The sequence below is a fragment of the Dendropsophus ebraccatus genome, chromosome 12 (assembly GCF_027789765.1).
Source record: "Dendropsophus ebraccatus isolate aDenEbr1 chromosome 12, aDenEbr1.pat, whole genome shotgun sequence".
NCBI classification, from domain to species: domain Eukaryota; kingdom Metazoa; phylum Chordata; class Amphibia; order Anura; family Hylidae; genus Dendropsophus; species Dendropsophus ebraccatus.
In genome coordinates this window covers 43,458,085-43,483,708 of record NC_091465.1, presented here as the reverse complement: position 1 = coordinate 43,483,708, position 25,624 = coordinate 43,458,085, and the positions used below count along the sequence as shown (strand labels likewise).

At 44.5% G+C, this 25,624-nt stretch overlaps 1 protein-coding gene and 1 long non-coding RNA gene across 5 annotated transcripts in view; one reads left to right on the top strand and one right to left on the bottom strand.

The window, feature by feature from the left end:
- SCN2B (sodium voltage-gated channel beta subunit 2) overlaps positions 1-18,228 on the top strand; it is a 31,956-nt gene extending 13,728 nt beyond the window's left edge. The window contains exons 3-5 of one of the 2 annotated variants that reach the window (XM_069947071.1): positions 12,860-13,070; positions 13,257-13,453; positions 16,660-18,228. In XM_069947071.1, coding sequence (XP_069803172.1) covers positions 12,860-13,070; positions 13,257-13,453; positions 16,660-16,683 — 432 coding nt within the window. In that variant the 3' untranslated portion in view covers positions 16,684-18,228. Of the gene's footprint in view, positions 1-12,859; positions 13,071-13,256; positions 13,494-16,659 lie in introns of both variants that reach the window. The other variant, XM_069947072.1, reaches the window with a different exon arrangement.
- LOC138768969 (uncharacterized) overlaps positions 1-25,624 on the bottom strand; it is a 36,884-nt gene that overhangs the window by 10,366 nt on the left and 894 nt on the right. For all 3 annotated transcript variants that reach the window (XR_011359190.1, XR_011359191.1, XR_011359189.1), the window contains exon 2: positions 13,236-13,345. This is a non-coding gene — a long non-coding RNA (uncharacterized lncRNA). The remainder of the gene's footprint in view (positions 1-13,235; positions 13,346-25,624) is intronic.

The window sequence follows — 25,624 nt, the reverse complement described above, 5'->3', positions numbered from 1 at the left end:
TAAGCTATTACCAATCCCATACAAGCCTACCCATAACTAGAGATAAGCGAACTTATCAAAAGTTCGTTCCGACCGGACTTCCGGATTTTTAAAATTATTTTTGGTTTGACCGGATTTCTTCGGATTTCATCGTTTAAAGCATCTATATGATACGGGGGTAGTGTATTTGGTTGAATTTAGGGCTCTACATGTCAGTAACATCATTATCTTTTCAATATCTCAAAGTCTCAATTTTTTTTTAGACTTCAATATTCACCATTACAGGGTCTATGCAGGAAAAAGATCACAAATGCAGTGAAGGAGCAGCAGTAGTCATTGGAGGCCAGTGGATGTCCAGCAATAGTCATTCGAGGCCAGTACAGGAGCAGCAGTAGTGAACATGGAGGCCGCTCCTCTTAAAGCAATACCGACGTGACACAGGGGGTGGGCTAGTGCAACATCCCTGCTGATTGGAAGTGTTCCGGGCATCAGAGGAAAGAGCTTTTCCCGCCCGGAACACTTCCTGCTTTCTAAAATGGCGTTTAAAATGCCATTTTAGAGAGCAAGAAAAAAAAATGTAAAAAATTCAGAGCGGACTTCCAAAAATCCGAATCCGACCAGACTTGGACTTTTGGGAAAATCCGACCCGGATCCCATACCGGCCGAACCGGTTCGCTCATCTCTACCCATAACCTGTCTCCTCACCTGGCACCACCCCATACATAATCCCTGATGCTCACAAGACCTCCTTCTGTGGTTTCCGCTTGTCCACTCCTCACACAACCGTCCAAGATTTCTCATGTGCATTTATCATATACTCTATCCCTTTTTAAAATCTATCTCTTTATAAAAGCAACTTCTTCATTTACTTACTGTCTCCTTCCCCCTTCCATTGTAGATTGTAAGCCTTTAAGGGCAGGGTCCTGAGACCATCAGTACTTTTAGATCATGTTTATTCTACTTGTTTTTTTCTTATTATTTTATATCTACATCACTCAAACTAAAAAGGGCTTTAAGATAAATAATAAAATTAAAGCCTATGTACATTAGTCATCTTTAGGCAAATGCCTATAAGTAATATTGTCCCGGTAATTTAATACTCTGGTTGTGCATAGTGAATGGAACAATAAGCCTTCATGAATGTATTAGTGTGGTCTAGTATAAGGGCCCCCATACACCTTATACTTCTGGTGGCCGTGCCCTCTGCTTGCAGTGGTTCTGGCTGCTGGTATGTGGTATATGGGGCTTTCCCTGCGACCACCGAAAGATGATCTGTTGGTGGAAATAGGGGTTGCGTAATGGAAAATATTTTGGCTCTCTGGCAGAGATGAGTCCCCATAACCTTATACTTCTTTTGGCTGTGACCACTGCTTGCGGTGGGTTTGGCTGCTGGTATGAGGTGTATGGGGCTTTTCCTGCAAACACCAACAGATCAGTCGGTGGAGATAGAGGTTGCGTAATGGAAATTTTTTTGGCCCTCTGGGAGAGATGAGCTGCAGTCAGAGCTGTATGGCAGCAGCTTACCCCTCCCCATAGAGAACACAGGATCACTTGGCCATGCCAAATGTTCCTGTGTGTGGGAAAGATGCTGGCGGGATGGGAAAGATAACTGATGGATGAACACTTCAGAAATTAAAGGAACATCACAGCAAGGAAAAGGTTACACTAAGCATTGAGCTGCTACTGTTAGTACTGACAAGATAATGGGAGGAGGAAATTTTCCTGAAGTAGAATGTACCCTGGTATTTGCAACTGCCCTGAGCTTTATTAGTGATTAAAAATGACAGGAAAGCCTTTATATGTATTTATTTACAAAGCACATGATTAGCCCTATCCCTGCTTCCTGTAATTTGTCCTGATCTAGCTATTACTAGAGACAGAGTTTCCCTGACAACAGGCATCTGATAACAGGCAGCAGAGAAGAAAGGCCCTATTCCACTGGGCGATTATCATTCAGATTATCGTTAAATTGTTTGAATCTAAACGATCATCGTTCGGTTGAATAGCAGTTAACGACTAACGACCGAATGAGAAATCATTGATGGTTTAAAAAGACCTGGACCTATTTTTATTGTTGCTCGTACAGCAATGATAAGAGACTGTGCCAAGTGCCAAGTTGAGCAACACCTCCACATTTTTCTTACATATTTTTTTGCAATGTCATAAAGCTTGAAGCTTGGTGCAATTTACTTTGATTGTTGGGTCACTGGGTCTGGGAATGGTGTATTTCAAAAGAGCACCATTATAGCTTTAGGCTTCCTTGCCCAGATGAGAAAGGAGGAAGAAAAAGTAAGAGAAAGGAGATGAAAAGTAAAAAAAAAAAAAAAAAGATTTTTCTGGAAACAAAACTTGAAAAAATTTTTAAATGGTTTATTGTAGTAAGAAAGCAATCACTAATGGAAGTATAACAATTTCTCAGTGACTAGAACCCACCATGCTATTGAAAGTGGGTTGGAGGGTCCCACTGAGAGTGTATAAAAGTGTGGGAAGCTGTGGAATAGGAACATAGCATGAAGCCAAAAACAGAAAAGAAGCAATGTGTATTGGATTAGTCAGGTAAAGAGGCTTGTATATACGTACATAGGCCTGAACACCGGGGAGGAAATATGTAGTGCTACACGTGAATATGGAGCGTGTGGGTGAAATCTCCTCCTCAGGCAATAAGCACAACAGGTGCCGGAGCGAGGGAGGCGGCTGTGGAAAAGGACATGTGAACCACAGAATAAATAAGAGAGTTCTGGAAAACTAAACAAAAAACCTAGATGATAATAGAGTGCAGAATAGAAGGGCCTGCAGGGAGAGTGGCATTAGTGGGGATAGAGATGATGAGGTCAATGTAACTTTATATTCACGTTACAAGGTTTTCACCTCTAAGACCATTAGCTTCTCTTCATCATTAGGCGATGTTATTATACTGTCCAATAATTTTGACAGTTTCTGAACAAAGCCTTAGACTAAATCAGTATAGATGGTGATAAGTAAGGATAAAAACCACTAACATGTGAGAAATATTAATATCCCCTTAGTACACATTCTAGCTTCTTCCATACAGTATTTTTTAAGTGGTTATCCAGCACTCCAGTCTCCAGTTTGGGTGGGGATTAAAACTCAGTTCCATTGAAGTAAATAAAGCTTAAAGTGAATGTACCACCAGGCCCAGGCTGAAGCACTGGAGGGGGCCGACCCACCCCCAGCGGGAAGAAACTCCAGCCCCTCCATGACGTGACTCCATTAGAATCAATGGAACCCTACCATAGAGGGTCTAGGGTTTCCTCCCACTAAGGGTGGGTCGGCCCGCCTCTAGTGCTTCAGCCTGGGCCTGGTGGTACAGTCACTTTAATTGCAAACCACACCTGAACTGGAGACAAGAGTGGTGCAAAAGTGGCAATGTTTTTGTAAGGCTGGATAACCCCTTCAAATAGAAGTTGCTACTAATATACTATAGATAAAATGCCAGAAAACCATAAACCACCATAAACACAAAGCTCAGTCACAGAAAAACATTTTATATGTAGTGAAAATGTGTTTTGGTAAGTAAAAAGAAAGCAATGATTTGTCCCGAAAATCTGCATCTAAAACTGCACTGGTATTTTTCAAAAAAATGCCGTACAGTGAAATTAATGTAAGGCTATGTTCACACAAAGTATTTTGGTTAGTCTTTTGGTCAGCATTTTTCAACCAAATCCAGGAGGTTGAAAAAAAAGACTGACAGAAATACTGTGTATGAACATAGCTTAACCCTTAGACGATCCTGGACGTAAATGTACGTCATGGAAGTCTCTGGACATACATTTACGTTCTTGGTCTCTAGGGAGCACGCTTCATAACAGGTGGGATCACCCTCACCGTTAATAAACCACCATTTAATAAAAAGTGATCAAAACATCCGATCCACACAAATATAGTATTATTAAAAAGTAGAGATAATGGCGCAAAAAATGACACCCCATACAGCCCTGTAGGTGAAAAACTAAAACTGTAGGTGAAAAACTAAAAAATAAAAAAGAATAAATAATCAGAAAATCTGTGTAAACCTGCATATGGTTGTGTTGGCACTGACCTATAGAATAATGGCATTATGTCACTTTTACCATATAGTGCATTATGTAGACACAGGAACCCCCCAAAAGTTACCATATTGCATTGTTTTTCCAATTTCACGAACTAAAATTTTAATAAATGTATTTTTGGGGTTCCATCATACATGTTATGGTAAAATGAAAGACGCCATTACATAGTACAGCTATTTCTGAAAAAACAAGCACTTACATGACCCTGTAGATAAAAATATGAAAGTGCTAGAGCTCTTAGAATGGGAGGAGGAAAAAACAAAACCGCAAAAATGAAAATTGGCGCGGTCCACTGGGTCATTTTGGGCCTGGTCCTCAAAGGGTTAAAACCAAACCTTTCTGGGTGGATGTCACGAGGTAATGGGGCTTTATAAACAAATGCTACCATGCAGCACCCATATTATCTTTTCTGCAGCACCAAATACCACCATGTAGTGCCCATATTACTCCAGAAGTGACAACCATATCCTCACCAGTACCAAGTACTAGAGTGCAGAATGATCATTTGGCCGTTAGTAATTAAAGATGTTCCCCAATGCTCGATCAAGCGCCATACTTGAACATTTAACATGGCTCCCCACCAGTACCAAATACCAGAATGCAGCACAATAGAGCTCCCCACCAGTACCAAATACTAGAGTGCAGCACGACACAGCTCCCCACCAGTACCAAATATTATAGTGTAGCACAACATAGCTCCCCGCCAGTACAAAATACCAGAATGCAGCACAACATAGCTCCTCACAGTACCGAATATTATAGTGTAGCACAACATAGCTCCCCACCAGTACCAAATACCAGAGTGTAACACAACATAGCTCCCCACCAGTACCAAATACCAGAGTGCAACACAACATAGCTCCCCATCAGTACCAAATACCAGAGTATAGTCCAACATAGCTCCCCACCAGTACCAAATACCAGAATGCAGCACAACATAGCTCCCCATCAGTACCAAATACCAGAGTATAGTCCAACATAGCTCCCCACCAGTACCAAATACCAGAGTGCAACACAACATAGCTCCCCATCAGTACCAAATGCCAGAGTGCAGCACGACACAGCTCCACACCAGTACCAAATACCAGAGTATAGTCCAACATAGCTCCCCACCAGTACCAAATACCAGAATGCAGCACAACATAGCTCCCTACCAGTACCAAATACCAGAATGCAGCACAACATAGCTCCCTACCAGTACCAAATACTAGAGTGTAACACAACATAGCTCCCCATCAGTACCAAATACCAGAATGCAGCATAACATAGCTCCCTACCAGTACCAAATACTAGAGTGTAGCACAACATAGCTCCCCACCAGTACCAAATACTAGAGTGTAACACAACATAGCTCCCTACCAGTACCAAATACTAGAGTGTAGCACAACATAGCTCCCCACCAGTACCAAATACTAGAGTGCAGCACAACAGAGCTCCCCACCAGTACCAAATACCAGAATGCAGCACAACAGAGCTCCCCACCAGTACCAAATACTAGAGTACAGCACGACACAGCTCCACACCAGTACCAAATATTATAGTGTAACATAACATAGGTCCCCACCAGTACCAAATACCAGAATTCAGCACAACAGAGCTCCTCACCAGTACCAAATACTACACTACATAGCTCCCTAAGAGCAGTGGCGGATTATATTGTGAGCGGTTTAGGCAGCCGCCCGGGGCCTGAGGCTACGGGGGGCCCATGCCATGCCGCGCACATTATAATCCGCCACTGCACTCTCTTGTGACCGCATTGTTTTGCTTGCGGTCACAAGAGTCCGGCTGTCCCTGGCTGATGTGCGGCTGCCAGGGCTGTCCAGTCCTATCCCCGGCAGCGTGTGCGCATCAGAGAGCTCCCTGTGCGCCTGTGGCTGTGACTTCCGGCATACGGGGAGCTCTCTGATGCGCGCGCTGCTGGGGATAGGACGTGCACATCAGCCGGGGACAGACAGGAGGCGCGAGGCTCGACGGGGAACGGATGGCAGGTGAGTTGTGTTTTTTTTTGTGTGTTATCTGCTGTGCACAGGGGGGAAGAGGGAAGAGGGGGACCATCTATGAGGTGGCCAGCTATGAGGGGGGAAGAGGGGGACCATCTATAAGGGGGGAGAGGGAAGAGGGGGACATCTATGAGGGGGGAAGAGGGGGACCATCTATAAGGGGGAAGAGAGGGGGACCATTTTTAAGAGGGGGCCATCTATAAGAGGGGGCCAGCTGACATCCTCTGTGCTGCTGTGACCTCCCCTATAGATCAGCACCCTCCTCTCCTGACATCCTCTGTGCTACTGGGACCCTGCGACCTCCCGTATAAGATCAGCACCCTCCTCTCCTGACATCCTCTGTGCTACTGGGACCCTGCGACCTCCCGTATAAGATCAGCACCCTCCTCTCCTGACATCCTCTGTGCTACTGGGACCCTGCGACCTCCCGTATAAGATCAGCACCCTCCTCTCCTGACATCCTCTGTGCTGCTGGGACCCTGTGACTTCCCCTATAAGATCAGCACCCTCCTCTCCTGACATCCTCTGTGCTGCTGTGACCCTGAGACCCTGAGGTTGGGTCGACAGCCTGGGGCCCAGGGTACATTTAATCCGCCACTGCCTAACAGTACCAAATACTAGAGTGTACCACAACACAGCTCCCCACACACTATGGGAAATCACTTGGGAAACCACTAACATACACAAACACACTTTACTAACACAGACACTGACTGACAGACTGACTTTAACTGACACATGTTAACTGACTGACACAGACATTGACTAACAGACTGACTCTGACACACTCAGACACTGAAACACACAACACTTACAGCCAGGGGGGTAGCTAATGTCTCCTGGGCCCTGATGCGAGAGGTCAACTTGCGCCCCCCCCCCCCCTTTCACAACCAATTGATGCTACTGGTATGTATATATATATATATATATATATATATATATATATATATATATATATATACACCCCCCAAGACAGATATTACCAATAACACCAGCATAAAGGAAGAGAAATTATTATCACCATACATATTACCTCCATACTGTTACTAACAAAATCCTGTATACTGAGACCAATATTGCCAATATTACCAGTATATAAGAAGGAAATATTACCGCCACACCACTACCATCACCACCATATTGTTACTGACCAAATCCTGTATACTGAGACCAATAAAACACAGTACCAGATAACAAGTAACAAATAGTATCACCACACACTAACACCACCACTGCTACTGAATAACATCCACTGTACACAGATCACCATCACCTCATCCAGTCATATAGAGGTGGCCCCAGCTCTACACAGGTTCTGTACACCATATACATTACAGTGCTGTTATATCAGGTGACTCACAGGGGACGTCTTCTCTGATCGGAGTTCTTCCCTTTTCATTTTCTTCTTCTGTCCTGGGCCATTATGAGAAGTTCTCCGAGCCACGAATCCACAGAATCTGCCAGACAAACATTTTAGGCTCCTCACACTGACACCATCCTCATCACTATACACACTGCACATCTGTAATGGCCGCTTTGCACCCTCATTTAGTGGGTAGGCTGACTGTGTTGTCCCCCTTATAAATGGCCCCCTCTCCCCCTCCCTTATAGATGGCCCCCTCCCCCCTATAGATGCCACTCCCCTTAAAGATGGCGTCTTCTCCCCCCTTATAGATGGCCCCCTCTCCCCCCTATAGATGCCACTCACCTTAAAGATGGCCCCTTCTCCCCTCCCCCCTTATAGATGGCCCTTCCCCCCCCCCCTTATAGATGGCCCCTCCCCCCTATAGATGGCCCCCTCTCTCCCCTTCCTTATAGATGGCCCCCTCTCTCCCCTCCCTTATAGATGGCCCCCTCTCCCCCCTCCCTTACAGATGGCTACCTCTTCCTCTCCCTTATAGATGGCCCCCTCTCCCCCCTCCCTTATAGATGGCCCCCTCTCCCCCCTCCCTTATAGATGGCCCCCTCTCCCCCCTTATAAATGGCCCCCTCTCCCCCCCTTATAGATGGCCCCCTCTCCCTTATAGATGGCCCCCTCTCCCCGCCCTTATAGATGGGCCCCTCTCCCCCCCTTATAGATAGCCCCCTCTCCTCTCCCTTATAGATGGCCCCCTCTCCCCCCTATAGATGGCCCCCTTTCCCCTCTCTCTTATAGATGGCCCCCTCTCCCCCCCTCCCTTATAGATGACCCCCTCTCCCCCCTCCCTCCCTTCCTTATAGATGGCCCCCTCCCTTATAAATGCCCCCCTCTCACTCTCTCCCTTATGGATGGCTGCTTCTCCCCCCTTATAGATGCCCTCTCCCGTTATAGATGTCCCCTTCTCCCCCCTTATAGATACCCTCTGCCCTTATAGATGGCTCCCCTTCTTCCCTCCGTGAAAATCAGATAAAAAAAATAAACCCCCCCCCCCACACAACTCACCTGCCACCCACTCCCCTGTCGATCCTCTCTCTTCATGGTCTAGCCACCCGGCTGATGTGCGGCTGCCGAGTGTGTCCCGTCCTATCCCCGGCAGCGCACGCATCAGAGAGCTCCCTGTGCGCCAGGGCTGGGACTTCCGGTACAGAGAGCGTCTCTTACGTGCGCTCTCTGTAACGGAAGTCCTGGGCCATAGGCGCAAAGTGAGTTCACTGATGTGCACGCTGCCGGGGATAGGATGGGACACACTCGGCAGCCGCACATCAGCCGGGACCAGCGCGCGCTTGCTCTTGTGACCGCAAGCAAAACAATGCTTGCGGTCACAAGAGTGATTTATGGGGGAACAGTGTAGTGGCCTCGTGGCGGGCCGGGTCGCAGCGGCGACCGCTGCGACCCTGGTAGCTATGCCACTGCTTACAGCTCAGTCTTCTCCACGTTCCTTTCTGTCAGGCTGCTCTCCACACTGTCATTAGGTTCTTCAGATCATGTGATCAGGTCCTTCACCCTTTTCTCTCTCTGCAGGTCCTGCTCCGTCTCTTGTGTCTTCTGATGTTCATATGTTCATCCCCTCCCTCTGCACTATAGGGAGAGGGCTGAACATAAGAACACCAGGCTCCTCTCCCTCTCTGGGCCCCAGCACTTGCCCTTGCCCTTGCACTTGCCTAGGTAAGCCCTGTGCTGATGCCAGCCCTGTCCCCACCAATATCAAATACCAGAGTATAATACAACATATCTCCCCACCAGTACCAAATAACAGAGTGCTGCACATTATTGTTCCCAACCATTACCAAATACCAGAGTGCAGCACAACAGAGCTCCCCACCAGCACAAAATACCAGAGTGTAACACAACATAGCTCCCTACCAGTACCAAATACCAGAGTACAGTACAACATACCTACCCACCAGTACCAAATACCAGAGTATAATACAGCATAGCTCCCCGCCAATATCAAATAACAGTGTGTAATAAAACATAGCTTCCCACCAGTACCAAATACCTGAGTGCAGTTCAACATAGCTCCCGACCAGTGCCAAATACCTGAGTGCAATTCAACATAGCTCCCCACCAGTACCGAATACCAGAGTATAGTCCAACATAGCTCCCCGCCAGTACCAAATACCAGAGCACAACATAGGACCCAACCGGTATCAAATACCAGAGTGTATACCCCTACGAAAATTTCCTTAAAGAGCACCACATACCACAAAGCAGCACATAGTACAAGCCAGGAATGGCAACTATAAAAAGTAAAGCAGCCCAGCCTAACCAATACAACCCAGTTTTTTCTTTTTTGACAGCTCCATAAGACATCAGTCGATGAGGCATACTGATCTCTGATCTTACTTCAGGAGACCAGGGCAAGCTATCTTATTGGCCTACCATGGTCTCTATCATAGTCACCAACTAATAGGTAGCACCACTCATATAAACTGTACTTCTCAGCATATATAGAACTGTGGAGTGTGTAGAAATGTTTACAAGTCTTAATGGATCAGTTGGTAATTAACCACTGTCAGCGATCTCTTTCTCTCTCTCGGATTTTAAATTGTGGTTTGTATTTCCTGAATCGATTTATAGACAGTGTACATTATTCTAGGTCTCTGCAATTGCAACTCCTAGAATTACAAACCCAAATGTGACCATTGCCAAGCTTATACATTTTGGTGCAAAATCATCAGTTAAATGGAAAACAATCACTTTATTATCATTTATGGTTTAGAATTTATCAGTAATAGATAAATCATTTTCATGTGCAAAGAAAAGCAATGGAAAGATGGCAGAAAACTATTTCTCAGCCTTGAATTTTCTTAAGATCCTTGATGAACCGGTAGATATGGTCCACTGCAGGCTCGGACTGGCCCACAGGGGAGCAGGGGAATCCCCCGGTGGGCCCTAGCCCTTAGTGGACCCCCGAGACAAGAGGTGGGCCTCTCTGTTTAGCAGCTCTAGGATGACATATAATTCCCCAGGATTGATGCATGTGCCTCTGAATTATGTGCACTTATTTCCAATTATGTAAATCTGCTGACATATTACTAACAGTGAGCTAGCATCGCTGGTCACATACTCAGCTCTGTGCAAATTCGATATAATAATGTGTGCTGGTTGTGACTGGTGTATGTAGGGTGGGCCCCTAAAATCAAATTCCCTGGTGGGCCCAAGGTACTCCAGTCCGACACTGGTCCACTGCCTGGTGTCCTGTGATTTAAGGGAGATTCCTACCAGACTATTTAAAGGGGTACACACAATACTATTATAGCTCTAGGACATGCCATGAAGTGAGGATCATCACGATGCTAAAAACTAGGGAACCAAAGTAATGGCGTTGTGCTGCAGTTTTCTGTACGCTATGTAGAAGGGAGTGCAGGAGAAGCTTGTAATGGAGCTTCAGTGTTTATAGGGCAGTGGAGCCATTGTTCTGCAGAGCAGTATGCCATTGTATTTATTTGAGGGGAACTCAGTTAATATCTAGACCGTTTGGTTAATGAGTCCCTTGAGCTTGGTGTGTATTGTTAGTCATCTATCCATGCTATTCATTGGGTTATTATCCACTCCCTTGTATTTAGTGATTTATTGCTCCCTAGTCCCTGGTGGTTGGTTGCCATTCACCTATTCATCTGTAAAAAAAAATATATTTTTCTCCAGGTAGTAACATAAAGAAGGGTATAGACTGCGGAGGTCCTTCCTTTGCCTCTTCTGTCCTGCTGTACTGCAGCAAGTTACAACAGCTGGAAATATTTATCAGCTGGTATAACCTAATTCGGACAGCAGCTCTGTCAGGTGGAGAGAAGGGGCAAGGAGTGCACCAAGCAGCTTATATAGTAGGCTTATATCTACCAGTATATATTTTTAGCTATAGACCCCTTTTGTTTTGTTCTTTTAAACTGTCTTCTTCTAAAATATAGATAGGTGATAAATAGATAGACTGAATCTTTGCATCGAGTGAAGAAAAGCCTAACTTATGCTCCAGCTTCCCCTCATAAGAGGGGACAACTACCACCCTTTCTCTAGTTGATGTTGGCACCCCTCTGGTATGTAAATTTTATAACTCAGAACTCCTCTTTGCTTGTCTCCATCCAGGCCCGCTTCTGCCATGAGGCGGAATGAGTATTCCGCCTCAGGCGGCAGATTTTGCGGTCCTGCAGGGGGCGGCATGCCCGGCTGATAATCTGGCGGACCGGGCAATTGCCCACTGGGCCGCCCAGATTATCAGTTGTAGGGCCGCCTGCCGGGCCCCTCCAGAACATACACTACCGCCCCCACCTCCCTGGAACACCCAGGGGATGCGGCCGCCGAAGCTCTTCAAGGCGGATCTGCCCCTTTAAAAGCAGGGGGCTCCGCTACCACTAGCTGTTCTAACCAGTCCATTGAGCTTCCGGGACAGGTAACCTGATGCACGCCGGCCCCGTAAGCTCACAGCTCCAGCCGCGTGCGCCGCACCTCTCCCGCGGTCCTGTGCGGTCAGCTGTTACATGTATGCCACTGAGCAGGAGACTAGAGAGGTGCGGCGCGCGGGGCTGGAGCTGTGAGCTTACGGGGCCGGCGTGCATCAGGTGACCTGTCCCGGAAGCTCAATGGACTGGTTAGAACAGGTAGTGGTAGCGTAGTCCCCTACTTTTAAAGGGGCAGATCCGCCTTGAAGAGGTCCGGCGGCCGCGGCCCCTGGCTGTTCCAGTGAGGTGGGGGCGGTAGTGTATGTTGGTGATGGGCTTGCCGCGGGCCCGCGCGCGCGGGGGGGGGGGGTTGGGGGCGGGGGTGGTTCGAGTGCCAGTGAGGGGGGCGGCAGCCTGAGGTTTGCCTCAGGCGGCACAGACCCCAGAATCGGCCCTGTCTCCATCCCTCTAGAATGGGTCTACAACTCCATGCCATACACATATTGATTTTTTTACATATTTTAGTGTGTCCCAATCTGTTACATCTCTCTGTTAAGGTCTTAAAGCGAATGTACCGTCAGCACATTCACTTTAAGTTTTTCACATGGATAGAAGGGTGCTGGCGTGGGAAAGCTGGTGTCGCTGTCCTATTTTTCTATTTTTAAACCGCAGCCCAGTTCCTGCGTACGCTGCAATATTATTCCCGGACACTGGCCTGGGGTGAAGCAATTGAGCCGCATCATAGAGGGGTGGGGGTTTCATCCCACTGGGGGCAGGCCGGACCGCCTTCAGTGCTTCACCCTTGGACGTTGCCCGGAAATAGAATGGCACCGTACGCAGGAACCGGGCTGTGGTTTAAAGAAAGGACCGAGGCCCTGGCTTCCCTGCTCCGACGCCGTTTTATACATGTGAAATACTTTAAGCAATTGTACTGCTGGTACATTCGCTTTAATCCTTTCACATTAGCACAATTTTCAGAAGTAGCATTTGACTACCCTATGTTTACACCTACAGTTTATCCAATACGATAAGAAGATCATCAACCAGCGCCTCGATCGTTTCCAGAACCGTGTGGAATTTACGGGAAATCCCATTAAAAATGATTTGGCAGTGACAATTCATGATGTTCAGTTGCAAGATCAAGGAGAATACCATTGTTATGTGCTTAACCCTCCAGACCGTCATAAGGGCACTGGGAAAATTCGCTTAGAGGTCCTTACAGAAGGTATTACATGGTCACCATGAAAGTAATAGTTTCATCAAAATCTATTACCTGTTATCTAGGAGGGGCTTCATTTAATGCTAAAGGAAGATATTTTTCAATAGGTTTGGTGGATTAAAATATACTATATGTGTATAGTGCGACTATATACGTTTATTGACCGTTCACCTGTGTTCTGTGTTCTTCTAGTTCCTCCGGAAAGGGACTCCACGGTGGCAGTTTTGGTTGGAGCATCGGTTGGTGGTTTCTTGGCTGTTGTTATTCTTTGCCTTGTCATCCTTAAATGCGTCAGAAGAAAAAAAATGCAAAACCTTAACTCAGAGGATCAGAAAACTGAGGAAGAAGTAAAGACTGATGGAGAAGGCAACCCTGAAGGAGAACTGAAAGTATGTGAACAATAAGGAGCTTAGGGAGAGATGGGAGAGGGTGAGTAAGGTGGAGGGGTTCACCTATAGTCATTCAGATAAAGAAGTAGGAGCATAGTTGGAGGGGAGCTGGTGGATCATGTGCTCTTGATATCGGGTGTACAACGAGTCTTGGCCTGGGTATTTTGACACAGTACTAGGGCAGCATAGGAAAGACAAGCTAATGCTATGAATTTTTAATAGCTAAATATTCACAGTTTTGTAACCTTAAACTCAATGTCTAGCATGGCTGACTATGGATTACACATAAGAGAGCTAGGTATACCTAACATGATAAGAAATTAATCTCTAATCAAAAAAAACTTGGATCATGTGTTGTTTCCCCCAAATCTGTGCCATATGCCATACGGCATCCGGACTGGTGTGAACTAGAGAAAAACTTCTGTGATATCTCTGGGCTATTGATATTCAGCAACTGCTGAAATACCCCCCCCCCTCCTTTTTTTAACTGTTGCAGCAATATTTAAAGGGTTAATCCAACATGTTGGTCCAACTCCCTGCAATCTCACACTAATCCCAGACTAATTAAAGTTAGTCTGAATACCCCTTTAGGCCTAGTTCACACAACGTAAATATAAGGGCAACATACGGCTGTATGTATGAAATATTGTAATTATCCAAATACGGCCATATTTTGCCCTTATTTTTACGTTGTGTGAACATGGCCTTAAAGAGGATATACCACCCGGTACATCCTCTTTAACCTGAACCGACGGATCGATCGGCGCCGGCACGGGGACTGGGTTCCCGTGCACTGCGCCGTTCGATCCAGCGGTACCAGGCCGATGCTCAAGCACTGGAGGTAGGCCGGGCCGCCCCCAGTGGGAGGGAATTCCCTCGCCTGTATGACGTGGCTCGCTTAGAATGAATGGAGCCGCGTCATACAGGGGAGGGAATTCCCTCCCACTGGGGGCGGGCCGGCCAACCTCCAGTGCTTCAGCACCGGCCGGTACCGCTGGATTGAACGGCGCCGCGGTACCGGCTTCGCTGTGCTGGCGCCGATCGATCTGTGGGTTCAGGTTAAAGAGGATGTACCGGGTGGTACATCCTCTTTAAGGTAAAAATATAGTAATACATGAGGACTACCTGAATCCATATGTCCTATAAAGGCATATGAATGTCATGGAGTAGTCAGAAAATTTGATAATAAATATATATATATATATATATATATATATATATATATATATATATACTGTATATATATAAATATTTAAACTTGTGTACTGAACAATCTTCTATCATATAATGTCAACTATGAGCAGCAACAATTAGGGAAATTTCCACTCCATAAATAAATGTAAGATGTGTAACCCTAGGCATGTACCTACTGCTTGGCAAAAAATCATTAGAAACCTTTACCATTTGTTCGAGACACAAGTGTCCTTCAGAACATGTAGAGCTGGTTCATATTGCTCACTTCCAAGAGAACAATGTGTCCCAAGAGGGATTTAGGTTTCCATCTTACTAAACCAGAGGAAAAAGAACGATGCCGAACAGTTAAGACTTTGGATGCACAATCCAGATACATTTGTCAAATATGGGAGGTTGCTTCCTATATATATATATATATATATATATATATATATATATATATATATATATAATATTGCTTGTATGTATAATGCTTCTTATTACTAAAATCTAAATTAAATGATACAGTTTGTATTTGATCTGGCTGGAGAGCATAAACTCAACTGAAACCAGTGGGCATACAGTATGGAGAAGAGGCCACACTGGACAACTAGAAGAGAGGCGATGCTTTCGGGCATTTTGCAGACCTTCGGTATCTGTTAGTCTTACCAGGAAGCAATAACAACGTAAGATGCTACATGGTCTAAATGTAGTAGTAACATTCGGTTAGAGGGTTCTCCGCTCACAGTTGGTTGGGTATTAGTAAAATTTTACCTGTTTTAGGTCTTCATTATTTGCAGTTAAGAGTCGGGGATGTAGGATAGTGAAGGAAAGCAGAAGTTAACCAAGAAGAGAAGCTAATAAAGCCTGAAACATTGGAGAGACAGATGAAGATGAAATAAAGTGGGTCAACACCTTCTCGTGTAAGTTAATAAGGGCAGGAAAGAAGTTAGGCAGAAGAGCTTTGAAGGTGAGGAAGACAAGGGTTTATCAATATGGATCTTGTTGATATATGCAGATGTTTCACGGGATGAGAAATCTTTCAAGAAACAGAGTGTATGATGTGCAAAACAGAGGACAGCATTATTTAGATGAGGCAGCCTTTAAAAACGTAGAATAGTTTGAGGATAGACTGGAAATTTCACCTCAAATTTGCATTGTGGAGACATAAATATTCTGGTTCCCAGGTCAAGAATTTTTTAAAATAAGGATAAAATACACTTGCAACTTCACTAACTCTGCACTATGTGAACACTGCACATTGTATTGGGAGATTTGTTCTTATGTTTTCTCAAAAAGAGGAATTGATCACTGCATACAGAATATTATATATTAGAGAATATTTTCTCTTTTCCTTGTGCCAATATCTGGCTGTCTTTTTGTTAAAAAAAAAAAAAAAAAAAGATATATGAAAGAGCAGAACTTCCGATGTGATATACAAGGAGAAAAGAGTCAATGGGGCCAAGGCAGCTCTACACAGAGCGTTGGATGTATAATACATGTCCAAATCTGTGTCAGACCTTCATCTCATTTTATATCTCATTAAACACTAAAGTCTATTATCCAGGTCTATTCTCAACCTTCGCATTGGTTTATGTTGCTAGGATGCATGCAAGAAAAATTTCAAATACTATTTGCATATATAAAGAGATGCAGACATGTAGTGCATTAAACGCACCATTATTACTGGTTGGGGTTGTCATTGGTTAATGCTGAGACTACAGATAGAAAACAAATATGTAAAAATCACTCAGACGACAAAGTTTTTACATACAATTGCAATGTTGTCTCTATAGCCATAGTAATTATAGCCATAGCTGCCTAGGTGTCTGCCATGGGACTGCAAGGGATAGTTGCCAAGATATGCATAACATTCCCAGGGCGGTGCAACTGAATATATCATGAGCAGTGCAGCTGCATAGGACTGGCTCCTTTCTGCATCCAGACGAAATGCCGTATATTTGTGCAAATTCCAATGTGATTATGTATATCCTATTCTTGATCTGTGTTTTTTTTAATCATGTCTCCAACAGGCAGCCATCCCTGAGGTTCTATGACCTGCCTCTTACATATACAGTTTCAAGTGGATTCCCAGGGAGAAGGAGACAGCATTGTCCTTAGAATTTATTACCAATACTCTGATATTCATTTTGAACATTAATCCGCTCCTGGGCATGAAGATTATGTGACACAAACTGTGTATAATCCCAAGAGACTGAGAGAACCCTTCTCCTGTGTATGATCCTGACATATTGAAGGAAACATCCGGGCATCCCTTAGGAGACACGTTGAATCTTCTCTCGTATGTGATCCTGATACACCATGTGCGATTATCCATTATGTAAGGTTCAATAGCTTTGAGTGTGGGTGTTCTGGTCTATGAATGAACCAAGGTCTCCTTTTATGTATGGATCACTCACATAACGAAGGGACGTTTTGTTGGCACTGCTCTTGTTCACGTTGCATCCATGCTTGTGTATCTCAATGCCTTGTCCCTTGCTCACACTTAAGCACTCCCATTCAATGCAATAGAGTTCCATCTCATTGTATATGATAACGCCTAGATGGCTGTACCAGGTAACGCCTAAATGGCTGTACCAGGTAATTAACATGGTACAAGACGCCATGTTCTTTAATTATTTCAATGTCATGCTAACAATACAGAGTAATCTAGACTATAAAATGCATCCTGTGGATCAGGGTCCCAAGTAACTTGGTTTCTGAACCTCACTGATCTTCTCATTTTCCTTGCTATCCAAAACTATAAAACAAAGACACAACTACAAACAAAACAGATGAGCACTGCCAGTGTCCGAAAAGAACCAAAAGTATTGGGCATCATTGCAGAATATTTTATAAATGTACAATTGTCATTACTATTTCTTTGTATTCTTTCTATAAAACTTAGCAGGGAACTTTCAATTTGGTAGGGACATATCAATTTTATAAAGAAAAAACATATCGACTAACAGAATGACCTACTCAGCACTGCTGATACACTGCCAATTGCGTCAATGTAGGTATTTTCACTCCTATTATTGTAGCAATGTTATCTCCACTCATTCAATTTCTTTGCTGGTGTTGTGCCAATGTCTCTACCTAAGATGACACTAAAGGTAGAAAGATTGTAATGGCCCCCGATTCATTCAGTGTGGTAACAACAGACTGGACGTATCACTGCTCAGCAACGTAACACTGTACTCTTGTACAAACATTAGCCTACTACTGCATGTAGAACACCAGCACACGTGAAGACCCTACTCTGCAAACTCCTACCCTAATGTTAACACATATTAAAGCCAAGCAATGTTTATGATGAAGCCATTATACATAGCAGAAGGGTCCCCCTGCTTAATGCATTTCAGTGTTTATGGGTCCTGCATGCCTAGATTAGGGGTAAAAGCAAACATGCACTGTGTATTCATTCTAAAGCCACAGGATGTTTTATTGATGGCTGCTATAATACAGGACAATGAAACATTGACTCTGAAGGCATAAGCTTTTTTTCCCAAGATGGTCAAGCTCGACACTGTTTGATACAGTACTCAGCTATTCACTTTGTCCTTCATTGTTTCAGGGATAATAAAAATTATAAAATGTCATGGTGTCCTATTGTGTATCTACATTTGAAGGCCTATATCTGGTCTTCTATTATCCACAAAGCTGTACAAGGGCCTTTAGAGGTAACACCTATGCTACTAGCTTTAACGAATCCAAGGTGGATAGGCTACACCTCCTGTTTTCCAAGAATAAAAAGATTAAAGATAGGCCATCAATCACTGATCGGCAGGGTGCTACTGCACTACACCGTGAACGGTACAGGAAGCACTGTGGCCAGACCTGGTTACTGCAGCTGCTATTCCCTTAAATGGATGCTGAGCGGCAGTTACAGGTTGCTACTGCTACACAGTAAATGGAGGCAACTGCTTTGTTGTGTAGTGCAGGCACTAAAAGGAGTGATGGAGTGCTAAGTCCTAAGCCCAGCATTAAAGGGGAACTATCATCAGGTTAGACGAATCTAACCTGCTGATAGCTCCCTATTGTGCACGGGTTACTGAGAATGAAGGTATGTCTCTTACTTTCATCCTCTGCACCATTCTCACACAGTTTTTAGTGTAATCTTTTAGTGTAATCTAAGGCTGTTTGGAGCACTGGGGGCACTGATCCATCCCCCGGCCCTGACCTGCCCGCCCCTTCTAATGATTATCATTGGACCGGGCTATCCAGGGGCTCTGGGGGTGGTAGCTCCACCCCAGTGCTCCAAACAACCTTACTGGACACAGGATTACACTAATAACTGCACAGAAATGGCACTGAGGATGAAGGTGAGAGACAAACCTTCATCCTCAGTGCCCCATGCGCAGTAGGGCACTATCAGTAAATCATATTTTTCTAACCTGCTTTTAGTTCCCAAATCATACTGAATCTTTGACAACAATATAATATATTATTATGTTCTGCTCCTTCCACTCTGTCCACAGACTTTCACTGTAATAAGATCTCCTGCAATACTTACTTAGTCTTTGCTCTGTTCAGACCTCAACCCGTCGGTGGTAAAGACCTTCCTGTTCTTCAGATCTGTATAATGCATTCTATTCTGTTCCACACTGTAGAACATTTTCCATCTCCAGATGAACAAAATCAGCAGGAAGAGCAAAGTGACTTATAATTTTCTATATGTGCCTTAAAGTAAAATGTTAACACTTTTCCCAGCCTGAGAAAAAATATAAGTATATACAGTTCCTCAAGACGCTAAAAATGATGTCCTTTCAGTCTATAAACTGCTCTATATTAGAAATCACAGCGAATTATTCTTGTTTGGCTCCACATTCTGCATGTAATGTGAACACCATGAGAGAAGGTCATAAATCACCATGATTGCATAAAAAACTGAAAATGACAAGGAAAGTAGACTCCTCTCTACCTAGGACTCCTGTAGGACTCCTGCAGTCATAATCTGCACTGGCAGCAGGGAAGGTTTTGTAGCTCCAATTTCCCAGAGCAATAGGGAACATGAGTGACCTATAAGACTCTACTTGCCTTTATGGTGCTCTCCTCAAGGAGAATCATTACCCCTTTGTTCCTACAACAATACGTCTATCTAGCCGGCAGCCTGCTCTGTACTAATGAGGGGCAACAACCCTGAAACAGCTGTCTGCAGATGAGTAATCTCCCTGAGTTTTTTCTGGCTTGGCCTAATAAATGCCCACTCACATTATGTTCGTTGTAGGTTAATAAATGCCCAGTCATGTTCTAAGGCTTCTCAATAGAGTACAACACTGACACTGACGAGGAGAAAGATGAGAGATGTTTTACATATCCTTCTTCCCAGAGGATTGTGTTAAAACTGAAAAGTTAAAGAGGTATTCTCATCTGGGATGTTCAGCTGGCTTAGCTGTTTCCAACTTCCTGACTACTTCTGATGGCTGCAAGCGGGCTGTAGGCGCTCCGAAGAGATTTTAGAAAGAGATGTTGGTCAAAGAGGTGGAACCCACACCTATGGGACATTTATGGGATTCACACATATGTCCCAGTTCTAAGAATTGTCCAGGAAAAATACTTATGGCCCTAAAGGTAGTAAGAAAAGTAATCCTGTTGTTCCAACTCCAATCCAAGTACAAAGACAGAACTTTTAGTGAAGAACCTGTGATGTTTAATTCACACAGGACGCAACGTTTCGGCTACCACCAGCCTTTCTCAAGCATATTGGTAGCCAAAACCCTGCATCCTGGGTGAATTAAATATCACAAAGTCTTCACCAAAGACTGCATGGATGTGCATGAATTAATTTACATAGACTGGATTCAGATGTAGCGCCAATGTTGGCAACATCATATGGCTATTGGTCACTGGATGCAAGTGTGGTTTTGCCCACATATGATAATCATGATGCACAATTCCCCCTTCTTCCAAGATTGCTGATCAGACCCCCAAATAACGCTACATGTCTACATACAATAAATAGATAGATACTCTCATTGGCCAGTCTGCTGTAGTATTTTTCATAAACTTTACAAAAATACAATTTTAGTCCTATGAGTTTCGTTTCAATGTTGTTCAACTTCAGTATATTTAAATGCATAGCTAGACAGATAAAGAGCTGTTAAAATTTCACGTCCTAATAGCTTTGCCATATGGGCATTTAAAATAATTATAATTCTGCCTTGTCCTGGTTATCATGAAACCTGATCATATTCTCATGTCAGTTTTACTAATACATGACATTGATTTATTCCTTCCAACCATATTTGCAATTTCCTCTTGAAACCTTATATTCCACAGACGCACAAACTACTACTATTACACCCTGGCAGTAAATATCTCCATGAAATATCTGCACTGTAGCATATTAGCATGTCAAACAACATGTTTTAGTGGAAAGGGTACCCTCTGTAGAAAACGTTTCTTACTTTCAGTCTTCTGATGTCAAAACTGACAATGACATAAAAGCGTAAAAATAAATAAATATTTAATCCCCACAAAATTTAAATCGCCTTCTTTTCCAAATAAAAAAAGTAAACCAAAAAAAACCATAAATAAATGTGAAAATTAAAAAAATACCAGAATCACATCACTCCATACAGCTTTGTAGACAGAAAAGTAAAGACAGTTATGGGGCTCATAAAATGGCGATACAAAATACGTTTTACATGACAGAAGCTCTCCAAGCTAAGTGTCGTAATCGTGTCAACCTGAGGAAAATAGATAATAATGAATGGCGTAAAAGTTTTTCGTCTCACCAATCATTATTTTCCATTTTGCTGTATAGTTTATGGTAATATAAAGGTTGAAATTTTCAAAGTATAGTTGGTCATACAAAAAGCAAAGCCCTTCCATGGCTCTGTGGATACGACTCTTAGCGGGAGAGGAGGATGAAATGAAAACTTAATTTTTTTTATTTCCATTGTCATTAAGGGGTTAAAGGGATTATGCTAAAATGGTTTAGTGGGAGGGGGCATGGCCTCCTGACTGGTAGATTTATTATAACAAGCTGAAAACTGGCATCCATCACACTTAAAGTAATTACCAGTTCACAGCTGGATTTCCGTCAGATGGCATACAGACGGCCAAAGATGCACCAAAGGCGAACACCTCTTAATGCATCTAGTGCGTCTTACACCAGTGTTCTTTCATGTAAGACCAATGTGTGATATGCTAACCACATTACCGACCAAACTTTTCATGGAAAAACCCCTTTAACCTCTCAATGCTGGTAAGAGTGGTGGGGCGGTATGAAGCGAGCTAAGAAGTTGACCTTGCACAAGTACAGGCTGTACTTTTTTCGTGCTAAAATGGATCAAATATTTTCAATATATTATTCAAGGTTGATTTTAGTATTATTTAGTGGTTACAACTGTCAATAACTAAGCGGTTAAATCTCCTTATTTCATGATTCCCTGTTGGAGGACAGGACGTTACGTTGCTTATTATTTGTATTATGTGACCTCTAAGAGGTGTGACACAGATGACCGTCTTGGTGACAGATTGGCTCTGGTCCCACCTCCCCAGGTGCCCTGATAAGGCTGTGCTAAAGGACTAGCATGTGGCTGGGCAGAATTCCCAGATTGTCACCTCCACAGGATATAGTCTCCCTCGCACTAGTATATCAACTGCACACAGGAAGCTTAGACACCTTAATATAACTCTGACTGGATATCACCATAACAGATACGACTTTCACAGCGTGAAAACTGAACAGATGGTCGTAAACTCTGTGTCACCAAACGGAGAATTTAAGAAATAGCTATCACCTGATTTATACATTTACAGTATATGACATGAAAATAAATACACTGATAAATATAAAAAAATAGTAATAATAATAATATATATATATATATATATATATATATATATATATATATATATATATGCACTTAAAGGGAATGTACCATCAGGTACATTCACTTTAAGTGTAGCATATAATGGTGCGTTTACACAGACAGATTTACCTGACAGATGTTTAAAGCCAAAGCCAGGAACAGACACTAAACAGGGATCAGGTCATAAAGGAAAGACTGAGATTTCTCCTCTTTTCAAATCCATTCCTGGCTTTGGCTTCCAAAATCTGTCAGATAAATCTTTCTGTGTAAACGCACCCTAAATCATATCAATAGAACAACACCTATGTGGGGAAACCGGTGCCAGGTCTATTACCGGGCACCGGCGCAGGCTTAAGCACTGGAGTTGAGCCGGCCCGCCCCCGCTGGGAGAAAAAAAACCCTGCTCCTTTGTGACACAGTTTCTCTAGAATCAATGGTACATTCTCTTTAAAGTAAAATGGATTATTGCTGGCAGCAAGTGAATAGTCAGTTCTTTAATAATGTTCCTCAACAATAAGGGGGAAGCATGACGATCTGTTCTTTGTGTATTTTAGCTGTATTTTTGTATTCCTTGTTTCCCTTCTATTAATTCTGATGTTTGTAGATCTGGTTCTGCACTCTGAGAACCATGTTTCTGTTGTCGTGCATCAGCCTTATAGTTATACCTCAACATGTTTGTGCAGAAATCAATTATTCCAAGTACTGGATGATGCTGTTGGGGTGATGCAATAAAAAAACTGACTTGTTCCAAGTGCTAAAAATAATACAAAACTTTTGTCCAACAGTTAGCCTACTAGGCCCTTAATTTGGCAAGTCCACATAGGGTTACACACATCACAGCCCTGGATGTTTTTAGACCTCCTCCGTCTGCCATGGCAACCTATTCGCACCGTAATAAGGGTACAAACACACACACCGTATACACAGCAAATACGCAGCAGATTTGATGGTGCAGATTTGACGCTGTGTTCAGTTATTTAGATCTAATCTGCTGCGTATCTGCTGCGTATTGCAGCAGTAAATACGCTGCATATACGGTGTGTGTGTTTGTACCCTAAGAGTTATATATTATTATTATTTTATTTTTTTTTTATATACAAATCGGCTTTACTTGAACGATCACTGGGCATTCCAGATGATAATCGTTTGGTGTAATAGCTCATGTTGAAAGGCAACGATCAGCCGACATGCCCCATATCAGATGATTGTTGTCTTTCATCATGTTCTAAAATCACGATGATGATAACAATGGTCTGCTTCCCATTGTCCCATCTAATAGGAGTGGAGGCAGACCGCCACTGTCCTCTATGGGCCACCAGGATAACCTAATGATCATCTCCTGCAGCTCCCCTAGCCCCCCTGCTCCCCGCTTGATGTCTGTGTGTGTAATAGCAAAGACATTGAGTGGGGAACAAGGAGGAAGCAAGCACTGATCTGACAGGTCGGTGCTCATTTCCTTCTGTAGATAGGACCATATAATAGAGTCCCTAGATTACAATGCCTTGCGGCAATTGGATGATAGAGGCTGTCCTCCACCCTCCACCTAATGGGGACAACAGGCAGTAAAACTTTTATCTAACTAGCCTACTGTGCCAATAGCAATCTGCTCCAAACAATTGCATGTGTAATGTGTTTTAATCACCTTTAAGACAATTTTGTTCTGCACAACAAGGGTATGACTTATTGGGAAAGGGACGAGGAACTGGATGGACGTCACCCAAGCTTAAACCAATAAGGACGCTTCTACATGACCCGACAGACTCCAAATAACAAGTCATTTCCCGTGACCATCAATTGTCTATAGACAATCTATAGAGTCTTTAAAAGGCTGGGGGATTCAGGTGTCATAGTGTGTGTGTGTGTGTGGGGGGGGGTGTCAGGTGGGGTATGTAGTGTGTGTGTGTGGGAGAGTCAGGTGGGGTAGGTAGTGTGTGGGGGGTGTCAGGTGGAGTAGGTATTGTGTATGTGAGGGGGTCAGGTGGGGTAGTGTGTGAGTGGGGTCAGGTATGGGTGGGGTAGTGTGTGTGTGTGTGTGTGAGGGGGGATCAGTTGGTGTAGCGTGTGGGGGGTCAGGTGGGGTAGTGTGTATGCCCTTGGGGGAGTCAGGTGGAGTAAAGTGTATGTGTGGGGAGATCAGCTGGGGTAGTGTGTGTGTGAGGGGAGATCAGGTGGGGTAGTGTGTGTGAGGGGGGTAGTGTGGGGTAGTGTGGGGGTCAGGTGGGTTGGTATGTATGTGTGTGGGGCTAAGGTGGGGTAGTGTGTGGGTGATCAGGTGGGGTAGTGTTGGGAGGGTGGTCAGGTGGGGTAGTGTTTGTGTGTGGGGGGTCAGGTGGGGTAGTGTGTGGGGAGCAGGTGGGGTAGTGTGTGTGCAGGGTCAGTTGGGGTAGTATGTATGGAGGGGTCAGGTGCGGTAGTGTGTGTATGTTGGGGGGGTCAGGTGGGGTAGTGGGTGTGGGGGGTTAGGTGGGGTAGTGGGTGTGTGGGGGGTCAGGTGGGGTAGTGGGTGTGGTGGGGGGTCAGGTGGGGTAGTGGGTGTGGGGGGGTCAGGTGGGGTAGTGTGTGTATGGGGGGTCAGGTGGGGTAGCGTTGTGGGGGGTCAGGTAGGGTAATTGTGTGTTGGGGGGTCAGTTGGGCTTGTGTGTGTGCAGGGGTCAGGTGGGATAGTGTGTGTGTGTGTGGGGGGGGTCAGGTGGGGTAGTGTGTATGTGTGTGGGGGTGAGGTGGGGTAGTGTGTGTGTATGTGTGTGGGGGTCAGGTGAGGTAGTGTGTGTATGGGGGGTGAGGTGGGGTAGTGTGGGTTTGGGGGTCAGGTGGGGCACTGTGTGTAAGGGGTCAGGTGGGGTAGTGTTTGTGTACCAGAGGGTAAGGTGGTGTAGTGTGTGTTTTGGGGGGGTAAGGTGGGGTAGTGTGTGTGTGGGTCAGGTGGGGTGGTGTGTGTGGGGGAGTCAGGTGGGACGGTGTGTGTTGGGGGGTCAGATGGGGTACTGTGTGTGTGGAGGGGTCAGGTGGGGTACTGTGTGTGTTGGGGGGGTCAGGTGGGGTAGTGTGTGTGGGGGGTCAGGTGGGGTAGTGTGTGTGGGATGGTGTGTGTGTGTGGGGGGGGGTCAGGTGGGGTTCTGTGTGTGTGTGGAGGGGTCAGGTGGGGGTAGTGTGTGTGTGTGTGTGTGTGTAAAGG